Source organism: Mustelus asterias, chromosome 15, assembly GCF_964213995.1.
Source record: "Mustelus asterias chromosome 15, sMusAst1.hap1.1, whole genome shotgun sequence".
In the NCBI taxonomy this organism is placed as follows: domain Eukaryota; kingdom Metazoa; phylum Chordata; class Chondrichthyes; order Carcharhiniformes; family Triakidae; genus Mustelus; species Mustelus asterias.
The window spans coordinates 41,861,260-41,885,948 of NC_135815.1; the positions used below are offsets into that span (position 1 = coordinate 41,861,260).

At 42.8% G+C, this 24,689-nt stretch overlaps 1 protein-coding gene across 2 annotated transcripts; it reads right to left on the reverse strand.

Annotated features, from left to right (window-relative positions):
• Positions 1-1,292: 1,292 nt before the first annotated feature.
• On the reverse strand, positions 1,293-23,946 carry atf3 (activating transcription factor 3). Of its 2 annotated transcripts, XM_078229822.1 has the most exons (5): positions 23,751-23,890; positions 16,481-16,660; positions 6,051-6,289; positions 5,768-5,875; positions 1,297-2,097 (listed from the first exon to the last, which is right to left on the reverse strand). In XM_078229822.1, exons 3-5 carry the CDS (start codon positions 6,279-6,281, stop codon positions 1,900-1,902), a joined length of 537 nt encoding a protein of 178 aa, XP_078085948.1. In that variant the 5' UTR covers positions 6,282-6,289; positions 16,481-16,660; positions 23,751-23,890; the 3' UTR covers positions 1,297-1,899. The 2 variants fall into 2 exon arrangements, with proteins under 2 accessions (XP_078085947.1, XP_078085948.1); XM_078229821.1 differs by lacking the exon at positions 16,481-16,660 and having other exon boundaries at positions 1,293-2,097; positions 23,751-23,946.
• Positions 23,947-24,689: the final 743 nt, after the last annotated feature.

A 24,689-nucleotide genomic window follows, 5' to 3' on the forward strand; every position in this document is an offset into this window, starting at 1 on the left:
CTTGAAAGGCTGCAGGCCATCTGACCCAGTAATGCATGTGGCAGGCCTCCATCGATTGGGTGCTTTCAGACCCAGAGGTTGGAGCTGAGGGCCCTAAAGGGAAACATTATAACCAAGTGTGATGCCGATAGTTAAACAGGTTGGTGTAGAAATCTGCTCTCCTATGCACCTCCACATCCCATTTCTTCAGTAACAAATGATTACATTCAATCAAATGTCTTTTTTTCATGTGAGCAACCATTTTGACCCTCTTGCTAAACTAATATATTTGTCATCAGCTTCATTGGTTCATTAGTACAAGAGCTGGCAGTTGACCTTTGAGACAGTTATTTTGTATCATGTTTCTGGGAAATATATAAGAACAGGCAGTGGCACAGTGAAAATATCACTGGATTAGCATTCCAGAGATCCAGGGTTATGCTCTGGGGACCCAGGTTCGAATTCCACCAAGGCAGATGGTGAAATTTGAATCCAATAAAAATTGGAATTAAAAGTCTAATGATGAGCATGAAACCATTGTCGATTGTCATAAAAACCATGTGGTTCACTAATGTGCTTTAGGGAAGGAAGTTTGCCATCCTTACCCGGTCAGGCCTACTTGTGACTCCAGACCCACTGCAATGTGATTGACTCTCAAATGGAGGGCAGTTCGGGATGGGCAATAAATTCTGGCCCAGTCAGCGATGCCCACATCCCATAAAAAATAATTTAGAAATAGCTTGTGGTTCATTCTCCCACCTTTGTGTTACTAGAAATATGGAAGATTGAATGTGGAATGACTGTGAAGAGTGAAATTCAAAAACAAAACCTGGATGGAATCAATTGTACATAAATTTGACAAAAGGACCTATATATTGTTATAATGGATTACCAGCAATTTTACAACTCAAAAAAAGGGCGGCACGGTGGCACAGTGGTTAGCACTGCTGCCTCACAGCGCCAGGGACCTGGGTTCGATTAGGTCACGGTCTGTGTGGAGTGTGCACATTCTCCCCGTGTCTGCATGGGTTTCCTCCGGACGCTTCGGTTTCCTCCCACCATCCAAAGATGTGCGGGTTAGGTGGATTGGTCATGCTAAATTGCCCCTTAAAGTCAGGGGGACTCGCTAGGGTAAATGCATGGGGTTACTGGGATAGGGCCTGGGTGGGATTGTGGGTGGTGTAGACTCGATGGGCTGAATGGCTTCTTTCTGCACTGCAAGGATTCTATGATCATGTAATCATAATTACATCTATTATTCCTTCAAAATATAACTGAAATCAAGAAATATCAGCTATAAAATTGACCAAACTAAATGATATGACAATATTTTTATTATTAAATGTATCAAATGCACACCTCAACTATCACAGTGTAGAAAAAAGTTATATTAGAACACTCCATTAAAATTTCTTTAGTACTTTACATACATGCTTAGATTTTGTGGTAACATTGCTTTTCCTTCCAAAACTAATGTAACACGCTTGCGATGATATCCTAGACAGTTGGCGTAAACGCTACAGGCCTGAATAAAAGCTACAAGGTATAAGTGTCACACAGTCTCAAAGTAACAATACCATAAACACGGCTGGCATGCTGGTACAGCAACAGCAATTAAAGACAATAAAAGGCATGACGCCTGCGTCAATAGTAAAAAAATTGTGCAGCCTAATATCAAGGCAGAGAGCAAATGTGTGTGTTTTTTCCCCTGTTTGCATGCGGTTTTAAGGCAGCACTTGTCCAGGTTCAACAGTTAGTGAAACAGAAGGTATCCATTATGCTGAAAGTGCAAACTCTTCTGACTAATGAACAGTTTTTTCCCCCTAGCAAGTTAGTACCATGCTAACATAGAGCTATTTCCATTCTTGATGCCTCCGTGGAGACGAACTCTGTGGCTCCATGATTCACTTCCTTTATGATTTAGTTCTGCAGTGTTCCTTCCTTGATCTGTTGGATGAAAAGGTTTTTCTCCTCTTCTGGAGTCGTTCCATTCTGAGCCCGGACTATACATGTAGGCCTGTGCAAGTTCAGCATGTAAATCAGCTGCTGTTTCTCATTTTTCAATTCTTCTATTTGTGCTTTCAGCTCCGCGTTCAGGGATTCCAGTTTTTCTGACTCCTAGGGGTAAGATATCACATTTAGCAATTTGTCTATTATTCAGCTGTGGTCAGTTATGACTCTTAAAAAAAAAACATACTTTCAGTGCAATAACTACACAAAGAAATGTAAAACATATTCCTGACATTTTATGCTTTTCTCTATTTAATCGTGAATTTACCTTGAGATTTTACAGAAAATATCAAGCTGCTAGACATAAAATTCTGAATGAGAAAACTTTGATTTCCAGGACTTTAATTGGAATGTTATTCTCCATTTTAATAATTTTAACTTTCCAGGTAATGTGCCCCAAAAGACTCCCTAAACTAAGTGATGACCCTGCCTCCTTCCTCCCTTCATCCCAGTTAAATCTGTGGCAAGGCAGCCTATGGATGCCCATCAATTGAAATCCTTAAGTGGCCGACTAAAGCCAACTCAAGAATCTCAGCCCAGTGCCACTAGGATTCATCTAGCATCAGACAGGGGTCCAGCCATGTGAGAAGCATGACAGGTAACCCTATGCAGGTTTGCTGTAAACTCCAGGGGGTGTCTCTTGTTGAAAGACATTCACTGCCTGATCAAGGGATCCAGCATCAGGAAGGGGGTAGGGGAGGAGACACTGAGCCCCACCCCTCTATCCCTGCTGCTGATTCCTCCTCCCCCAAAATCACTCACCACTGCCTGGAATTCAGCAATGATTCTAAGCCACGGGTGGAGTCATACCGACAGCAACCACTGCCTCCCAATGGCACTGCCATTCAGTAGAGCTGCCAGCAGCTTTCAGCGGTGGAGATTTCTGCACCTGGGGTCTTTGATCCTGTCCAGGGGGTGGGGGAAAGAGGTGTGCTGCTGTCCAGTTAAGTGCCTATGTGGCACATGATACAATGGACTTTCCTTACAGGAGTCAATGCTGGCTCTCAGGCGGGTGGCCAAGAATCCATCATCTCCATAAGATTTCAGCCAATGACAATGACAAGAGGAAGTGATGTAAGAAATAAGAGTGAAAAAAGAGGGAAGTCCTCAAATATTGATCCTCAATGGTACACAGGCAGGACAAAAAGACTGGTTGAAGACTCTTAGAAAATTGGCTAAATAGACAAAAATAACGAAAAAACAAAGAGGCCCTATGTGTATTCAGAGTAAATAGTGTCAGAGTAGTAGGGTTGCGAAAAGCACTTAGAGATGTTAGTCAGATTATCTGAAAAACAGATAGCCAAAATTATCTCTGAATTTATGGGAGGAATCATTGACTCCTGAAAACAGATTATTTTCCAGGAAATTTGTAAATGACACTGGTAATTACATACTGGAAAGTGAAAGCAGCATTGCCAGCACTGAAAGAATATAATCTCCACAGACCCATGGTTTTCAAAGAATATTATTTCAGGAAATGGTCGAGTTCAAGTGGAGAAAATTGAATTAGGATTCTGGAACTCTTAATTACAGAATCATTAGGAGTTGTAATAAACGTATTTTTAAAAAAGGAAAAAAGTTGTGATAACCACAGTTCAGTCAAATAGATATCTGTCCCAGATGTATTGCTTTGATGTCTTCCTGAAAAAGATCTCATGAAATATGTTGACAAAGTTCAAGACAGGTCAACATGGGTTTTAGTGGAATGCTAAGTGGGCAACAAGGGAAGATCCTACTTGGCAAATCTTTGGGAAGAAATTGGAACTTGTGGATAACTGGAAATTTAATTGTAGCAGTGTTTGTGCAATAGGTTAGCCACTGGTCACAAATGACTAATTGAGAATCCAGATTAGGTCAATTTCATTTCCTATTAAATAAAAAAAATGAATAATGGGCACTGTTGTTGGACATCTGATTTCAATTCTCATTCACACTGCATATGCATATGTACTTCAAACTTTGTGTGCTTGCTGGTAAAATTTTAAGACTAAAGGCAAGTGCTTTGTTTGTTGCAAGTGCCTTACTTCCTTGGTTACTGAATGGTGGGGTAGTCATTTGTTAAGTAAGTATACGAAGTTGAAATACATTTCCCTGTTTTATGTAATGGCATTTTATGTATAACTGAATCATAACTCCCTCACACCCCCTCCTTTGTGTTCCAGTGGCATGAGATAAAGGCCAACATTCCTTGAGTCTTTTAGAATACCGTTTCTACCTTCTTGTGATTTATGTACATGCTCATCAAAACCCCTTTTTCCTCCACACCATTGAGAAAATATTCCAATTTATTTTTCTTGGATATAAAAGTGTGTCAGGTAAGTAGTTTTATTCACATTTCTATGGTTATCCATGTTGAGCTCCTTCTCCATATATACCCAATTCCCCTTGTTTTAATTCTGCATTGTTTTGGGAGCTTGCCTTTACTCAAAGTAGGGAAATCTCCAGGTGCATTGGTCAGGCAGCAGTCACAGTTAAAAATAGTAATAGTTATCAATTATATTGTGCCAGAACATGATAAATTTGACAGCATGCCTTAACTGAATTAGCTTAGTTTAAGAAAAAGTCTTTTTAGCAGGAGATAACTAAAAAAGAATTGATCATGTTTTAGCCTGTCTCATGGGATACCGACAAAGAGGGAAAAGTTATTTGACATGTAAATACTCAGCTTATCCAATAGTATTTTGTTTTAGATTATTCACTGCATATTTACATTGTGGTGCCATTTTCTTGGCAGCTGCAAAAATAGTTAACTGGAAGTTATGGAAATAATACTCAAGTATTTTTATAGTACAGAACTTGAGAATTCATTTAAAAAAAGAGACATATTTGGCAAAGCTTTTTGCCTTGCACTCATCAGGCCAATTCGCAAGAAAATACCAATGTCAAGGGAAACAACATATTTATACTGTATGAGGAGTGCAGATTGGTTGGCAACCAGTTGATGTTCACTAACAGTTAACTGCCAAGCATTATTTGAAATTTAAACTAGGCAACGTGATTGGTCAAGACATTGCCAGAACCAGCAAATGACTGTCACTTATTTTGGTTCGCTGAAACAAGCACAATGTGGGTATATGTTCTTTCTGTCTTCAAAGAACAGGCCCCTGGTTAATACATACATCTTCCAGTACACGCAAATGCGTGACATTGCGACCCCAACTGACACTCTTTGGTAAACAATCCTCAGTGTACTAAGAATTATGCTGACAACCAATTTAAGAGTATACTTCTAACGATGAAGATAAAGTGCATCCTCAAACTGGGTCACATTTGAATATTTATCCTCCATATCAATACCTGTAATTCCCAAAATGGTCCTTCTCCTTTTTAATTTATTTTTCACGGTTTCATTTTCCTCAAAGGCTTACCCACAAGTAACTAAATATTTTTTTTTACGTATTCCCTCAGTTCTACCTCAGTCAGTTGGAACCTGACACCACAGTGTGAAGTTCAATGCCAAATAGTCTGCATACTATGGCTGATGCTGAAAGACAGAGCGTGGGAACAAGGTCAATCTACTGTGAGGAATAACGCTTCTCCAACTACAGATCAGTTTTCAGGCTTCACCCAGCCTTACAGACACAGCAAACAATGAAACTGGCTGACCAAACATTACTATTGTTTTGGAAACTTAAAAAAAAAGTGCAAAGAGTTGGAAACGACTTTGACTGTCAGTGGCCATGTAGGTAATACAAGACTATTTCCATGAAATCCGAGCAATAGAGCTGCCATAAGCACCCACACCTCAGGCCAAAGAAATTGCGACACATCAACTTACTTTTTGTAATATGTCGGTCCTTTCCTTCTTCTTATTTCGACATTTAGCCGCGGCTATTTTATTCCTTTCTCTCCTTCGTCTTCTCCTCTCGTCTTCCTGTGGTGTCACCTGCAAGAATGAATATCTAAACTCACTTTCCTGGAATTGCAAGATGGTAGCAATACCTCAAAATCAAATATCATCATTAATTTTAGGTCACAGTTTAGTTTGTAATGTTTTACCTTCTGTGTTCACGTTATGATACAATTTTAGTATTCCCAAGATATACATTTATGTGACGCACCTTTCTTTCGACCGCTTCGTTTGAGCTCTCAGTTCCTATGAAATAGTCCATGGTTGAGGTGCCATTTGATATCCGTTTACTTTGAATGGCAAATCGCAGCTCTTCTTTGACCAGAGGGGTAATGTTTGTAAATTCATCAAATACCAAAGACATTGAGGGTGAAATACATGGAACGACTGCTGCTGTACTGACATCTGACGCAGATACTTGTCCTATGTGCTGGAGCATCATGGTATTGGCTGTTAAGAAGAACAATGAGCATGAAATTATTTCAGGCAATGATAGTAAAATTAAGGTTTCAGATATCGGTTTCTCATTTTTCTTAAGTTATACCCCCCCGGCATAATAAATGTCAATCCAGAATGCGCCGCTGGGAAATATCCAAATGTAGCATAGATTGACTCACTTTCTCCCCCTCCCCGTGGGCTAGTGCTCATCATTTTCCACCCAAAATAGTTTTATTTATTAGTGTCACAAGTAGGCTTACATTAACACTGCAACAAAGTTACTGTGAAAATCCCCTAGTCCCCACACTCCGGCGCCTGTTCGGGTACACTGAGGGAGAATTTAGCATGGCCAATGCACCTAACCAGCACTTCTTTTGGACTGTGGGAGGAAACCCATGCAGACACGGGAAGAACATGCAGACTCCGCATCAAGATTGACGCAAACTAGGAATTGAACCCGGGTGCCTGGTGCTATGAAGGAGCAGTGCTAACCACTGTGCCACCGTGAAACCCAGTTGAATTGAAAGATCCCAGACCATGAAACTTGATTCCACTTGGTGAGGCACTTCTATTTTTTAAAATTGCTCAGTAGTATTATATAAAGCTTTCATTTCTATTTCCAATATACAAGTGGTTGGTAGTTGACAAGTGTATGGGATATTTAATTCATTGATCTTCCCAGGATACATCCCTGTTCTGAGGCTTTCATATCCAAACGACTATCCTCAGATGCCTCCATATGGCAGCAGGGTCAGTTTATTTAGCTCGATTGCTCAGTCTGTCGTGGAAATCCCATTTCCCTTCAAAACACTGGCAGCTCTCCGCACCCAGTGGCGGTCACTGCTGGGACTGCAGCAAGCCCCAATGAAGATCGTTGCTGGAGCCAGATACAGAGGTATGGTAGGGGGAGATTTCAGGCAAAGCCAGGCCAGGAGGCCCTGATGAGCACGTTGGGGTACTGGTGTACACAGGCCAACAGAAAGGGAAACTCTTGGGAAGGGGTGGTGGTAGGGGAACCAGATCTTAGGAGGAGTATCCTTCACCACTCTCTCACCAATAGCCCAAGAGGCGAGACCTAACAGGTTTCAGACTTGGTTTTGCTCTCACCAGCTGTGGAACATATTGCTGTGGGGTGGGAACAGTGGGTAGGCACTGGGAAAGGTGTCATGGCATTACATCCACCAGCTACCTGCCAACTCATCCCTGGGAATATAAAATTCTGCCCATGCATTTTGGCAGGAATCTCATTCACCAAAGAAGATGTTGGGGAAATCAATGACTTGCCATCCATTAAAATGGACAGTTTCCAGATTTGTACATTCATTGAGCAAGGCTGTCCACCAGAAGTACATACTCATAAATTGTCCCTAAAAAAATTAAATCCATATTCCTATCATTTGGATATATTTTAAAATGTTGAGAGAAACAGATCTCGGTGTTTGGAAGCATTTATCTGCCAGGCATAATTAAAGAAAAATAAAATCAGCCCTGGGCTGTTTATTAAAAACAATATTCTCATCTTCTATGACTCCAAAAATGGCCATTACCAAGTGTGAGCCTGAAGATCACTTGTAAATAAGAAATAATTAGCCATTGCCTACAAAGGACCATAGGCATCTCTCCATTAGAGAAAGACAATTGGTTATATATAGTTTGAGGGGCATCACTCCACAAGCATAGGGCAAGGTGACATGTCAAGTCCCCATATCTGATTTTGTAACCTTGGCAATGGTCGGTGCAGACTCGATGGGCCAAAAGGCCTCCTTCTGCATGGTTGGGATTCTATGATTGTAATTGCTGCACTTCATTCACTGCAATAGTCAAAAATCAGCTAACCCAATACCAACAGAAAACCAATCTTGGTGTCTGAGTCAACTGCTTATTAGATACAACACCAAAGACACGGAAACTGGTGTAAAGATGGGGAAAAAGGTATGAAATGATTTTCATATTGACAACTGGCCCTATACTGTTACTCTCCCTCCCCCCTCACTTTGGGCCCTTTCCAAAAGGTTTTTCAACGCATCTTGACTGAATTCAAACTCAGCTTCTGGAGATGAAATGATGCAAATGTTCTAATCCTTGTGTCGAGCAGTTCCATAGAGTCTGCCCTGATTGTGAAACCTCTGCATTACCAAGCCCTGTGTAAACACTGGCAGTTGGCTACCCTATATTGACGAGTGAATGAACATCCTTCTGAGTGCTGTAACTCAAGAATTAATCTAGAATTGGCACCATGTAAAACTACCCACAATCAATTCAAGGCTAATTCGAAGAATGTTGCACATATCCAAGCAGCAGGGAGATGTCAATGAACGGATGCAACGTCATACCATAATGCTGCTAAGATCTAATATAGTTATGAGATTAGAAGACAGCTGTGCCTTCATTGCTCAGCATGAACATTTGCTCAATGTAGCCCTGTCATCACCTCCATGATCAATTATTTATTACTATTACATAAGCAACTGGGAATCTTTTAGGTTAGATCTCAGGGTTCCATTCTGTAGCATAGCATTTCCGCTTCCATTCCTAACTATTGCCACTATTAGGAGTGTTTTTTAGACGTTAGGACAGTATGGTGCAAAGGCATGTACGGGTTTGAATGATTTGATTTAGTATCACCACTTGTATTAGTATACAGTGAAAAGTATTGATTCTTGCGCACCATACAGACAAAGCACACAGAAGGAAAGGAAAGGAGAGAGTGTAGAATGCAGTGTTACAGTCATAGCTAGGTGTAGATAAAGATCAACTTAGTGCGAGGTAGGTTCATTCAAAAGTCTGATGGCAGCAGGGAAGAAGCTGTTTTTGAGTCGGTTGGTACGAGTACTCAGACGCTTGTATCTTTTTCCCGACGGAAGAGTGTACGTCTGGGGTGCGTGGGGTTCTTAATTATGCTGGCTGCTTTTCTGAGGCAGAGATTATTGTCATCACACCAGTTTCTCTATCTCATTCCTGTACTCTGTCTCATCATTGTTTGAGATCCGACCCACTACGGTGCTGTCGTCAGTAAAACTTGAAAATCGAATTGGAGGGGAATTTGACCACACTGTCATAGGTGTATAAGGAGTATAGTAAGGGGCTGAGGGCACAACCTTGTGGGGCACCGGTGTTGAGGATGATCGTGGAGGAGGTGTTGTTGCTTATCCTTACTGATTGTGGTCTGTGGGTTAGGAAATTCAGGATCCAGTCGCAGAGGGAGGAGCTGAGTCCCAGGCCATGGAGTTTGGAGATGAGTTTCGTAGAAATAATGGTGTTGAAGGCAGAGCTGTCGTCAATAAATAGGTGTCTGACATAGGTGTCTCAGGATTGAGTGCAGGGCCAGGGAGATGGTGTCTGGTGTGGACCTTTTGCGGCAGTAGATGAACTGTAGTGGATCCAGGCAATCTGGGAGGCTGGAATTGATTAGTGCCATGACTAACCTTTCGAAGCACTTCATAATGATGGATGTCAGAGCCACCGGACAATAGTCATTAAGGCACTGCCTGGATTTTCTTTGGTACCGGGATGATGGTCGTATTACCATTTTACAGTACAGCCTTTGCACCTTCTCCAGCAGGGATGTAGAGACAAACAGAATTGGGAGGCCAGGTGGCGAGTGTAAGTCCAGCACAGTCATGTCCTTTTTCATTGCCATGAACTGAAAACTGAAGTTGTGACTTCAGTTCATTGACTTATATGGTTTTAAATGAGCTGTCAACACTAACACTGCACAATGCCCCCACCTTGGATAATGTCCACCTCTCCCCACCCCTGAAATGTACAGCCCTCCCACATCTGACACTGTTCATTTCCACCTTCACCCCAGTGTTTATCTGCCCCCACTCCCTCCCCAATAGTGTTCACCCCTCCCCATCCCTGACAGTTCGCCTCTCCCCCACCCCCCGACAGTGTTCAACCAATCACCACCATTCCCCCCCCCCCCCCCCCCCCCCCCCCCCACCCTTCCCGGCTACACACATACAATATTGGCACTTCTAGGCATCAACTATACAGGAGCCAGGGCTAGGGCAAGATGTCAGGAGAGGGATGAGGAGGGTGATAAATATTGTTGGGGGAGAGGTTGCGTCGTTCTGGCCATCTAATCCCACTGCTGTTGGAATCACAGAACAATCCAGGCAGGGGTAAAACCAGCAATCGGAAGTTTAAACTTCCAACCGAGGTACGGTGGATGTGCCCACGTTGGGACTTCCTGAAGGCACATCAGCAATGTAAATTGAGTTGGAGGCCACTCCTCATATCTGAAGATTTGGGCATCCCCCACTCCTCTTTAAGAGATGCATTGTCATCCTGTAGAGCAGCAGGCAGGGCACAGATCTATAGATAGATGAATACATGCTGTAAGACATTGCTGACGCAACCAGTTCAGCCAAACCGGAAAGCAAACCGAAAATAAATAAAACACTGCACCAGATATTAATCAGCTGGAGTACAAAATGTCCCAATACAGACTGGGGAAGACCTAATTATACCACAACGATTGCTTTTCAAACAATCTAGACACATTTACTGGAAGAATCAATTTGCAGAGTTAATAGGTTTACTTGCAAGCTCTCACACAGCAATAAATCAACAGTAGCAGATCTTGCAGCACAAGGCAAGATCCAACAACAGGAAGGGGACTATCTTTAACACGCACGTGTGAGTGACAGTTAATTAAGATTTCTGCCAGTAACTTGGTGTGAAATCAGCAGCCACTCATTTATACGACTGCTGCCTCGTATTGCACTTGGCATTCAGAACCAAGATTGATAGAAATGAGCCCTCTAGCAATCTAGAAGACTCTACAGTATAAAACATAACCACTCAACACGTTTTTCAAACAGATGCCTTGTTGCAAGTTGTAATACCCCTAAAGACTGAGTTTATTAAATAATCTGGAGCTAATGCCATTTTTTTAAAAAACTGATGGCACTTGATGCCTATTATCTAACTTCAGCATGTCAGTGTGAAAACTGATGATGGATACACAGCCTCTGGGCATCCAACACGGCAGGCCACCACCTCCACACAGGAAAGACAGTGAAATGTCATGTCTGCAGTTTTTCCTCATCATGCTCCCATTTATTTTGGGAATTTGTGTCAACTGCACTGCTATGGTTATTAGCTACAGGTGTAAACGTAGCTGTTATTGTGGCGTTCACTGCAAACCATGGATCTTGGCAATGCTTCTGATGGCAACAGTACTCTAGTGCCCGTTGGAAGTACTAATTGTCACAGGAAATGCCAACAACATGGCAGCTGAGCAAAGAGGACTGTTTTTGATCATCTCCACACAGGCAGCCTTGCTATCATTAGCTCTATAAAAACTTTAATTGGCAACATACAAGTCCTCAATAGTTGGAAATTTTAATGTTAAAATATTGGCTACTAAAAACCATAGCAGCATCAAACGAAACTGGATTTTTTTTTTTAAACACACAGAAGAGGAAAGAAGTAGGAGACAAAGTAGCTGGCTCCAGTTTCAAACATAATCACATTTAGGTCAAATACACAGTAGGTGAGATAGAGCAGGCAGCCCCAACATGCAAAGGTTAAATGTAACCACCTTATTTGTCAGGGGCTTCCTTTTTGATTTATAAACCTTTGCACGGTGGCACAGTGGTTAGCACTGCTGTCTCACAGCTCCAGAGACCTGGGTTGGGTCACTGTCTGTGTGGAGTTTGCACTCTTAGTGTCTGCGTGGGTTTCCTCCGGGTGCTCCGGTTTCCTCCCACAGTCCAAAAATGTGCAGGTTAGGTAAATTGACCATGCTAAATTCTCCCTCAGTATACCCAAACAGGCGCCAGAGTGTGGCGACTAGGGGATTTTTACAGTAACTTCATAGTAGTGTGAATGTAAGCCTACTTGTGACTAATAAATAAACTTTAACTTTGCAGGGAGATTTACATGCTACAGTGTAATTCCTCCCTGGAGCTGGGATAACTGACCCAGGTAGTAGAGTAGATTGGGTATTAAAGGGGGTACTTCTGAGAACTACTGGCGAGATCCAGGTGGGGTCAAATGGTACAATGGGATGCATAACTTTATAGAGCATGGTATTCTGGTCATGGGTTCATACTGGCTATGTAGGACACTACCAAATGGAACAGAAGGACAGGACAGGGTAAATATAGGTGGGGAGGTGGACTGGTCATCATTATTAGGAATGGAATAAATAATGGTACAATAATTCTCTCCACGTGGAGAGAATATTGTGGTAGTATGCACTGAATATTTTAAGTTTAAAAGTCGAAAGTGGCCAGGGACAAGCCTTAAGCTGAAGTTTAGCTCATGCTTCACACAAGATTTGGTAAAATGAAGCCAGCACTGGGCATAGCCATCCTGAGGTTGAACGTACCCTTGGAAGCACTTAGAGGCATTGTAATGACCAGTGATTCAGCTAACTCTCTGGTTGTAAACACAGCATTGATGCCAATTTCAAGCGCTGCTTAAAGGGATGCTCCCTAGCTCGTGGTCATTGCTCATGGAGCTGTGAGGAGGACCCTCAAACACAGCAGGAGACTATTTGGGTCACTTCACCAAAACCAGTCTGACAGTGGGACCAGCAGGCAGTTAGATCTGCCGGCTGACAAGTTCTCGCCTCTGGCTAGTCTTGTTGGAGGTGTGGCTAGATTTACCCTCCCGGCAGTGGCCAGAGCACATTTCCATAGGTCAATGGGCAGACCGGGGCCACCGCTGGACAGATCTCCCAATGAGGAGAAACCAGGGTAGGAGCCTGAAGGTGTCTGACTGGGTGGCCCCAATACATACTCCCCCTCCCCTTTTATCACATGGCTGCAACCTCTGGCCATTCTGTGGAGGGGCTTCCCTTCCAAAATGATAGCCTGGCAGCTGTGGCCACAAATATGTTTTTCGGAAACTCAGGATGTAATCCATTAAGTTTTAAATAGAACTTCCCTCCCGTGTCAGCAAGTTTGTGTCTGTTTGCAGTTACCATTCTGCTTGTAAAACTGCTAGATTCACATACATCAGGTCACAGGAAAATACATCTTAAAGCAGTTTTAACAGACAACTGGCATGATTCATTCCTTTTCCTGCTGCAGGCATTAGCATTGTATTTAGCTAGACTACGAGTCAAACTGCTTATTCTTTGAAGTTTATTAATCATTTTTGGCTATCATGAGTTGGCATCTGAGAGAGTAACCATGTTGACTTCAGCTGTGGACATTTGTTGAAGGTTTTGTACTTTTCTGGTCTCCTTATTACACAATGGATATAGAAACAATGGAGAAAATACAAAAAAAAAGAGATTTACAATGAAGATACCAGAACGGAGGGGCCACAATGATCAGGAAAGACCAAACAGACCAGCCCCTTGTCTCTTCACTGAAGGGTGACCTGATAGATTTCTAAAATTATGAAAGGATTCAGAACTTCTCAACACAGGAAGTGGTGAGATTGAAACCGTAGGGTAGTTGAGCGATTAGCATAGATGTATTTAAGGGGCAATTAGGGAAGTGTGTGAGGAAAAAAAGAATAGAAAGATATATTGGTAGGTTCAGAAATAGTAAAGTGGGAACACAAACGTTAGCATAGACCTGGTTGGATCAAATGGCTTGTTTCTCTGCAGGAAATTCGATTTGGTCTTTCTTTGATACTGCAACACATTGCTGGGCATTTATGTCAATTCATTATGTGGCCAGGGATTTAAAGTTTGTGTTGTTCATTTTCTTGTTCGTAAGCAAATAAGTTGCATTACTAAACAGGATTACATAATGTTACCATGTATTGAAATTACTGGGATTGAGACCAATTTGATTGAAAGGGTGGATGCAGAGAGGATGTTTCATCTTGTGGGAGAACCTAGAACCAGGGGTCACTGTCTAATGATAAGGGGTCGCCTGTTTCAGACAGAGATGAGGAGCATTTTTCCCTCAGAGGACGTGATCCTTTGGAATTCTCTTCCTCAAAAGGCAGCGAAAGCAGAGCATTTGAATATTTTTAAGGCAGAGGTAGATAGATTCTTGATAAGTAGGGAGTGGGGGTGAAAGATTATACGGGATAGGCAGGAATGTGAAGAAATCAGACCAGCCATGATCTTATTGAATGGTAGAGCAGGCTTGAGGGGCCGAGTAGTCTACTCCTGCTCCTAATTCATATGTTTGTATGTTAGGCCACTATCAGATCTTCCATGATCTTATTGGATGGTGAAGCATGCTTGAAGGGCTGAATGGCCTATGACTTATGTCCTTTCCTAGGACCTAATTTCCTATGTGTTGTTCAATCATTGTCACACTTCTTTCATCCCCTCAATTTATAATACTGTGCATGGAACACAAAACGTTGTGTTGGTACTATTCACAATGCAATTAGACCATATTGGTTTACAACATAGTGAAGGCCCTTCTGCTCTTTGTTGGATTCAAAGCTAATCCCACTCCTCTAATCTGTTCCCAAAGTGTTGCTTAGCTGCATATTAATCTTTGCTTCATCTACTTTCAGAAGGCTTTCGACAAAGTCCGACAAAAGAGATAAGCGTCTAAAATTAAAGCACATGGGATTGTTGGGGGTAGTGTATTGAGATGGACAGAAAACTGGTTGGCAGACAGGAAACAAAGAGGTCTTTTTCCAAATGCCCGCAGTGACTAATGGGGTACCACTGGGATCCCAGCTATTCACTACATATATTAATGATTTAGGTGAGGAAACTGAATGTAATATCTCCAAATTTGCAGAAGCCACAAAACCTGGGTGGGAGGGTGAGCTGTGAGGAGGATACAAAGATGCTTTGGACAAGTTGAGTGAGTGGGTAAATGAATGGCAGATGCAGTATAATGTGAATAAATGTGAGGTTATCCACTTTGGTCGCAAAAATAGGCTAGAAATTAGAAGAGGGAACGTGCAATGAGACCTCGGCGTCCTCGTCCACCAGACACTGAAGGTAAGCATGCAGGTGCAGTAGGCAGTAAAAAAGCCAAATGTTATGTTGGCCTTCATAGCGAGAGGATTAGAATGCAGGAGCAGGGATGTCTTGCTGCAATTACAGGGCCATGGTAAGGCCACACCTGGAAAATTGTGTGCAGTTTTGGTCTCCTTATCGGAGGAAGGATGTTCTTGCTATAGAGGGAGTGCAGAGAAGGTTTATCAGACTGATTCCTGGGATGGCAGGACTGACGTATGAGGAGAGATTGAGTTGGTTAGGGTTATATTTGCTGGAGTTCAGAAGAATGAAAGGGGGGGGCGGAATCTCAGAAACCTATAAAATTCTAATAGGACTAGCAGGGCAGATGCAAGAAGGATGTTCTCGATGGTGGGGGTGTCCAGAACCAGAGGTCACAGTCTGAGGATACAGGATAGACATTTGGGACAGTGATGAGGAGAAATTTCTTCACCCAGAGTGGTCAGCCTGTGGAATTTGCTACCACAGGAAGTAGTTGAGGCCAAAACATTGTATGTTTTCAAGAAGCAGTTAGATATAGCACTTGGGGCAAAGGGGATCAAAGGAAATGGAGGCGGGGGTGGTGGTGAGATCAGGCTATTGAGTTGGATGATAAGCCATGATCATCATAAATGGTGAAACAGGCTGGAAGGGCCTCCTTCTGCTCCTATTTTCTATGTTTTTCCCTGCAACAAAATATTTGTGTTCCAACAACTATCTGATTAAAGTAATTTCTCATAACTTCACACTCTGACTTTACAAAGTAAAGGCCCATTGTCAGTGGTTCCCCAACTAGATGAACTAGTCCTTCTCTATTTATCTTACTGAACATTTCCATAAAATTATAAATCTCTATTGAATCTCCTCTTACCTTCTCTGCCCCAGTGGAAATATTCCCAATATCTCCACCCTCTCCACATAACTATGGCTTCTAATCCCGGGTGTACCCGGATGAAGTTATCCTTTAATGGTTTTAATCCCCTCACCACTATAATGTCCCCAAAATTATGTACAATACTATAACTAAACTACAACCTAAATACTGCCCTGTACAAATGCATTATTTATTTGCTCCTCTAGGCCCCCTTATTAAATCCCAAACTCATTTTGCCCCTGGCAGAACAGCTCCCTGCCACTTGAGGCTGAAGGCTCAATGGAGGCAGACGTTTTGCAGCAGCTAGGCCTGGGGACCATCAGTTCCACTCCCCATCGACAGGGCTGCAGGTAGGAAAGGCCACACCCAACAACCCAAAACTATTCCTCCATTCTGAGGGGCTTCATGGCTTCAGCTTGCTTGATTTTTCAATTGGCACCCACACCTCTGAGGGCTTCTCCATGTTGAGATGTCCTTGCAATGCCTAGGCTGCCTCAGTAATGTCGACTTCTCACGGTGGGGTTGCTGAGGCTCCAGAGCTGTTGGCCATCAATTAGGAGGCCACGTCCAGTTGGTCTCCTGCCAACAAGTGCAGCTTGTCTTGAAGCCATGGGAAAATTCAGCCCTATATTACAACATAATGCTGTTTTAAACCTCTCATGCCAACCATATGCAAACAGTACAGTTCTTCAAGTGCAACAACCAAGAGGCAGGACATGTCAGGCTACACACATGCATGCATGCACACCCTCCCCATGGACTCAGAGCGCAGATTGGAACAAAGGCGAGTTGCAAATGCTACTCAATCAGCTGTCAGGAGAAACTTTGACAATAAGGATGATGTGGCTGTGACAGTTTTAACCTAACCACAAGTAAAGTATGAACTTCAATCTGTAGGACATGTTTTGTTGTGTATACAACAGAGTTATTCAAATCCCAAAAGTGAACACAAAGCACTGAAACTCGTTAATTTGAATTACTGTCACAAAGTTCATTTTTGGCCTTCAAACTCAGTGTTCCTAATTATCAATGACTCAGCAAATTGTATTTTTCCTCTCCCACTATTACTCATAAAAAAGATAATGACTATAGTTTGTGGAATTTCCTCCACTGAACACATTAGTAATAGCCAAGATACTGCTAGTCATCCCCTTAAAGATCATATTTAAATGAGAGGAAATCTACCCTTGGATCTACTTTGTTAAGTGTCCCACACTAAAGTTAATCCACAACACTAATGCATTAGTTTATCCTTTCTTGTCAACTAATAGTCAAATCTTAAAGGATATTCAAAGTAGAACGAATGTCTTACTGATAATGCCATTCAGTGATTTTTATGGGTAAATGATTTTTCCCTATTTTGATGATCTTTAAAACAAGATGCGTTGTATTTTGCAGTTAATTATATTCTCCCTCTCTCTCTCTCTTCAGATACCATGCTCTGAGAGGATGTTGTTGACCATGGACCTCCGTGTTAATCTTGCTCTGGAGACGTGGGTCATTTTTGTTTGTGGTACATTCATCCAGATTGAGAGGCTCTTTAAAGAAAGCCATTCTTTGTCTACCTTGAACTCTTTTCCCATCGATCTTTTCCATCAACATCTGACCTTTAGAATCGTGATTTCTTATTACGTGCCCAATAAATTCCAAATGTCTCTTCCTGATCTTGGTTAGCAGAGTTCTTTTGGTCTCAGATTTTACCAGCAGCCCTTCATTGGTTGTGGGACTTGTTCAAGATATCATTACATACCTCAAACTCTACAACCTTAATTCTTTCCTGCATTGCTTCACGGATGATCCAACACTAGATTCCGTATGTCAAAATTGGTATGATGTAGCATCCCAGGATTCTCAGCTTTGTTTTCATAGCTAATTTTGAGTTGATCATAACCTTTTGAAATGCATCTTTGACAATTCCAATGCTTCATCTTATTTCTTGGTCGTACTCTGTCTGATCTTAACATACTTGCTAAGTAACAAAATTTACCTACCTGGGTGACCTTTTCATTCTGCATTGTGATCTTACATTCTGTACGATTTTCTTTCTGAATATAATTAGACATTTTCTTACAATTTATGCTCAGCCCTTTCTTCTCACTTTCACTCACTACCCTGTCCAAAATGGTTTGCAGTTTCTCTTCAGAGTCAGTAGTAAGAAACAATGGCCTGAATTTACTAACACCAGGTTAAAGTCCAACAGGTTTATTTGGTAGCAAAAGCCACACAAGCTTTCGGAGCTCTAAGCCCCTTCTTCAGGTGAGTGGGAATTCTGTTCATAAACAGAGCATATAAAGACACAAACTCAATTTACATGAATAATGGTTGGAATGCGAATACTTACAACTAATCAAGTCTTTAAGAAACAAAACAATGTGAGTGGAGAGAGCATCAAGACAGGCTAAAAAGATGTGTATTGTCTCCAGACAAGACAGCCAGTGAAACTCTGCCATCATCTCACGTGAGAACACCATCCACCAGGTACACGGTACATACTCTTGCAATTCGGCCAATGTTGTCTACCTGATACGCTGCAAGAAAGGATGTCCCGAGGCATGGTACATTGGGGAAACTATGCAGACGCTGCGACAACGGATGAATGAACACCGCTCGACAATCACCAGGCAAGACTGTTCTCTTCCTGTTGGGAAGCACTTCAGCGGTCACGGGCATTCGGCCTCTGATATTCGGGTAAGCGTTCTCCAAGGCGGCCTTCACGACACACGACAGCACAGAGTCGCTGAGCAGAAACTGATAGCCAAGTTCCGCACACACGAGGACGGCCTCAACCGGGATATTGGGTTCATGTCACACTATTTGTAACCCCCACAGTTGCCTAGAACTGCAGAGTTTCACTGGCTGTCTTGTCTGGAGACAATACACATCTTTTTAGCCTGTCTTGATGCTCTCTCCACTCACATTGTTTTGTTTCTTAAAGACTTGATTAGTTGTAAGTATTCGCATTCCAACCATTATTCATGTAAATTGAGTTTGTGTCTTTATATGCTCTGTTTGTGAACAGAATTCCCACTCACCTGAAGAAGGGGCTTAGAGCTCCGAAAGCTTGTGTGGCTTTTGCTACCAAATAAACCTGTTGGACTTTAACCTGGTGTTGTTAAACTTCTTACTGTGTTTACCCCAGTCCAACGCCGGCATCTCCACATCCTGAATTTACTAGCCCTTCACATTAGTGGGATTCTCTGGTCCTGCCGGCAGCATGCCCCACCTCTGGGTTTCCTGCCAGCCTGGGGTGACGTTAATGGGAATTCCCATTGACAGCGATGGGACCAGAGAAACCCACTGCTAGCGAACACGCCACCTCCCGCCAGCAGGAAACTCGCGGCTGGGAGGCCAGAGAATCTCACCCTCTTTAAATCGGAGTATCATATCTTAACGTTCTAACCTCCAACTGATAATCCAGAAAAGTCTTGAATCTCTCTGAAAATGACAATTATATTAGACTCTTGATTTCCTTGAAGTTTACTTTACCGAATTCCCCTATAACAGGCACAAGGTAATTCCTAGTTTATAACTTCCTCTAATGTGATGCAATTATTCTGCAATACTGTAACAATGGCACTGCAGCTTCTCTATTCTGACTGTTCATAGTCCAGCCAAGTGGTCATTCGAGTATCAATGGTCGATTTATCTTCAACAAGTGAGGAAACACACAACCACAATTAAAGGGCTATCATGTTATTAAGGTACTTTGCTAATTTACTTTTCCATTCTGGTATCACGCACAATTATTTCATATTTCTGAATGGAATTTACATTACTAACATGCAGGGCTTGAATTTTAGGCCCTGCGTGAGCTGGTAATGGAGGAAGGTGGATGGGCACTAAATTAGCACATCTCGCCTGCATCCCCTTGTTCCGTAAGAAGTCTCACAACACCAGGTTAAAGTCCAAGAGGTTTATTTGGCAGCACAAGCTTTCAGAGTTCACTCCTTCATCAAGTGAGTGAGGAGTTATGTTCACAAACAGGGCATATACAGACACAAACTCAATTTACAAGATAATGGTTGGAATGCAAGTCTTTACAGGTAATCAAGTCTTAAAGGTACAGGCATTGTGAGTGGAGAGAGGGCCAAGCACAAGTTAAAGAGGTGTGTATTGTCTCCAGCCAGGACAGTTAGTGAGATTTTGCATTAAGTCGTGGGGGTTACAGATAGTCCTGGCTGGAGACATTACACACCTCTTTAACCTGTGCTTGGCCCTCTCTCCACTCATTGTCTGTACCTTTAAGACTTGATTACCTGTAAAGACTCGCATTCCAACCATTATCTTGTAAATTGAGCTGGTGACTGTATATGCTCTGTTTGTGAACACAATTCCTCACTCACCTGATGAAGGAGCGAGACTCCGAAAGCTTGTGCTGCCAAATAAACCTATTGGACTTTAACCTGGTGTTGAGAGACTTCTTACTGTGCTTACCCCAGTCCAATGCCGGTATCTCCACATCATGGCTCCCCTTGTTCCTCCAGCTCCATCCTGCCCTGGGCTGTTTTCTGAAGGTGGGATGGGGTTGGGGGGGGGGGTGCAGAGAAAGCCACCTTCATGCGCAGGGAGCCTATCAAACCCATTAAGCAGCCATGGAGGCCTGTTAACAAAAGACAACTAGGATTTTCCAGTCAGCCTCCAGGTTCCTGGATATGGCTGGAACCCAGAGATGGCCTGCTGACAGCAGATCAAGGGGAAAAAAGTGTTCCAGGCAAGCCAAGAGACCATCCCTGTCTGCTTGGGTTCAGCAGCCACAGACCACCTTTGTACAGGGGTTCCACCCCCCCCCCCCCCCCCCCCCCCCAGCCAACCTTAACCCTAACCTCACACTAGTGCTCTGGCAGCAGAAGCCATTTTTAAAATTTATACTTTGAAAAAGTTGGAGCTGGCCTCCAGTTTGAACCACCTTCTCCATCATTTACCTGCCAATGTTTAACCCTTACAGCAGGGAAGATTTTGCCCAGTGTCAGCCATGGATGCTGATATGACTCTTGCCTCAGAGTCAAAAGGTATGGACTTAACCACTCTAGAGACTGGAGCACAATAGTTTAGGCTGATGTGCCAGTGCAGTACTGAGGGAGTAATGCACTGTTGGAGGTGAAACTTCAAACCAATTCCCTGTCTGTCCCTCCTGTGGACATAAAAGATCCCTCGGCACTATCTTCAAAAACTACACAGGATTTCTCCTTGGTTTTTTGCCAATATTTAATCCTTAATCAATATCACAAAACTAGATTATCTAATCATTATCATGCTGCTGTTTGAGAGAGTTTGAGCAAGTTGGATGCCATGTTTCTTACATCACAACATTGACTACCCTTGATTAATTTGAAAGCATTTTGCAAGGTCCTGAAATCATGAAAAACACGATATAAATGCAAGTTTTTTTACAATACCACAATAGAAAGTGATTCTCAAAGTACTGTAAATGAGTTGAGTGGGAAAGGTAGAAAATTATAAAACTACTGCTATTGCATTCAGTTTCTAACTCTACAGACTAGAAAGTAATGCCGAACTGAGTAAGAGTTCAGTTTTGCTTTGTGCAGTACACAATGCACCCGCTACTCAACCTAATATTACAGTATCACCATTACTACTGCCCCCATTTCCCACATTACGATCGTGACTACACTCCAAAAGTACTTCATTAGCTGGTGAGTACAATGGGATATCCCGATGTTGTGAAAGTTGTTGTAAGGTTGTTTGGAAGAGATCTGGAGATGTTCATGGTTGAACATAAACTATTTATTAACAACTCATAATTATATACATCTCCAAGATATAGCCATGTGTGGGTGCTGGTTCCTTCCAGACTCAGTGCACACAATCTACATCAGATCATGGGCAGAAGTTCTCCAGTCCCACATTAACCCATGCTCTGTCCAAACACCCTTATACTACAAAAAGGTGCTTTATAAATGGGAGTCTCTCTTTTCTTTCTGCACTAATTGTCTTTCCCTTATAGTTGCACCATGGCTGTAACACAGAAACCTGTGCACTATCTGGGAAATTCTCCATAACAAACACATATGGTGTCATTGCTGGGAGTTTCCAATGCCAATAACTAGGACCACTTAACATGTGAAAGAAAACTGAATCAGTCCAGAAGCAACATTACCCCTACACGTTGGAAATGTTCAGAGGATCAAGTTAGAATTCAGTATCCATTAGCTAATCAGTCACCAGACTCAGTGACATGGACTAGACAAATTGATATAGGTACAATTGATATAGGTACATGTGCAGAATTAAAACTAGATAGTCCACTAATGGCAATGCATCATATCAATACAAAGCAGTTTCCATTCTGATTTTGTTACAATTGAATTTAGGCAGGTGATGGGAGAAAGCATTTCTAGGAGATATTTCCATACTGCCCCAAGCTTTGTAACCTTTCTGGAAAATAAATCCCACGTAGGATGTAGAACATATCCACTTCTACATGTGTCACTACATCACAGTCTGAAAGCTATTGCACATTTATTTCAGATGTCTTCAGAATTAATTTCAAATGGCGAAGACTACATGGGTTCAAAAGAACGGGCTGGGGGTGGTGGGGGTGGTGTCTTTTAGGGAGACCAGCCTGGTGCTATTGCCGCTCTCCCCCTGACTATCGTACTGCTGCTTCACAAGGGTTAACCATTTCAATGCCGGGGACAGAGGTTCACAAATGTTCCTTTCTGATATTCCATTTTGACAAGTGTTCATCAGGAAGGCAGTGCGGGACCTGCAGTATAACCCTGCCCTGGCAGCTTAATGGAAACGGCCCTGATATAAAACCTCATTGCAGTGTTAATATAAGCCTAATAAATAAACTTTAAATTGATATGCTCAGAGCTACTGTAAACTTTAAAGTGAAAGAAAATGGAACATCACAATCGATTGGGACAACAAAAAGGAGTGGGTTCTTTCAACTCAGTGAAGAGAATGTCAGATCTGATATCCTCACTGCTTCCATCCTGTGTACAGACACAGGCGCTGCAACTTACTGAACTTTGGAATGAAAACTGCAACAAGGCAGCGATTGGGAAACTTCAGTTTTTTTTCAAACAGGAAACCTCCTCCGTGTCATCTGACCCAGTGACGCTGTTGCTCTGACTAAGCAGATCTGGGGGCCGTTGCTCACTATACTGGGGAGGGGTCCCGCTCGCCACCAGCAAAATAACAACCTGCACCGTTTCCCGGTTAAACCCAACACTTATCATTCGGGGAGAAGAAAGATCTATTTTTGTTTAAAAAGAAGCCCGCTGAAATCCTGGCGCTGGGGTGAACTGTCACAAGCGAAGGCTCAAATTCAATCAAATTCCACAGCAGCAGAATGACAAGTTGTGGCGATTCGCTTGTAAATTACAGGAATGCTTGTGAGGAACGTCCTCCTGATTTCCCCTCACCCGGCAGCCCTGGCCTTACAACAACCCCATGAGTTGTTGTGGCGGATCCCATGTAGTGAACCCGCTGTGGGACAGAGAATGAATGAACCGCGTTCCCAGAAAGTGAGTGGGATGGGCACAACCCGCTTCCCGCCGATCTTTCCAATTAGGCAGCAATAGTGGGGTTGGGGGGGGGGGGGCGGGTGATAGCGTGACCATCGCCTTCTATAGCATTATAATAATCCCTGCTTCCCCCCCTCCCCGAGCTCAGCTCAACTCTCTAACTGCCCTGGACAGGCAGCAAGAAGGCTGGAGTGGATTGTTGTTTAATAACTTGGACCTTACCTTGTTGCTGCTCTGGCCGCCCCGCTGTGTTTGTGTGTAGGAGGAGGAGGAGGAGGAAGGCTCCTTCGCTGGGAAAGAAGCGGCGCTTTCTGTGCTCAGCAGCGGCCCGGCCTGTCCGCTTTTTGGGAAAGTTGCGGAACACCGCTGGAGGTTGCATCACTGCCTTTATATAGTGAGTGTGTGAGCCTCTGGTATTTACAAGCCCAGGCAACTGACGTCATTCTATTTATAGAGGGGGGAAGCTTTCTTTGTGATGATGCAACCAGCCCCAATCCAAAAGGAACTGAGCTGCCCGCACCATAAGAGGATCACATCAGTTTGATTAAACTCAGGGATGGCATCCTAATGAAGAAATGTCCCCCGGAACAGCGGAATGACCCAAGATAGCCGGCATCTCTGAGGGGGAAAGGAGCTAGAATGTTTAGGCAGCTTGCTCAAAATAGCCCAGGCGTTTCTTTTTTTCTTTCGGGACAATATTGTTTTCGAAAATATGTATCTCATTTTATGAACCGCAAATAATAATAGACTCATTCGAGCTGACTGCGCGCCTTTTCTTTTATACAGATACAAAACGTATCATTCATTGGTGTTCTTTTTGAAGTTACGTCCAAGCTGCCAATCCACTGTAGGGACAGAAACTCCAGGACAAAGCAGTTTTGTTTTATTCCTGGAATAGCAAATTCTGGCAAATTGAGGAAAAACCCGAATCTAAAAGTCTGCCTCAGGGATGGAGTCCTACTATCTAACCATGGTGTTTATTCTTGAGAAATATCGACCTGTTACCCAAAGTGTAGGACAGCCCTTTATAACCCCCACAACCGACTATCTCTCCCATATACACATCACTCCAGCAAAACTTTAAGGATGATTACAATATTATTAGAACAAGCCCTTGAATTACATTCTAACCTCCCATCAGATGGTTTCGACTCCTGGCTA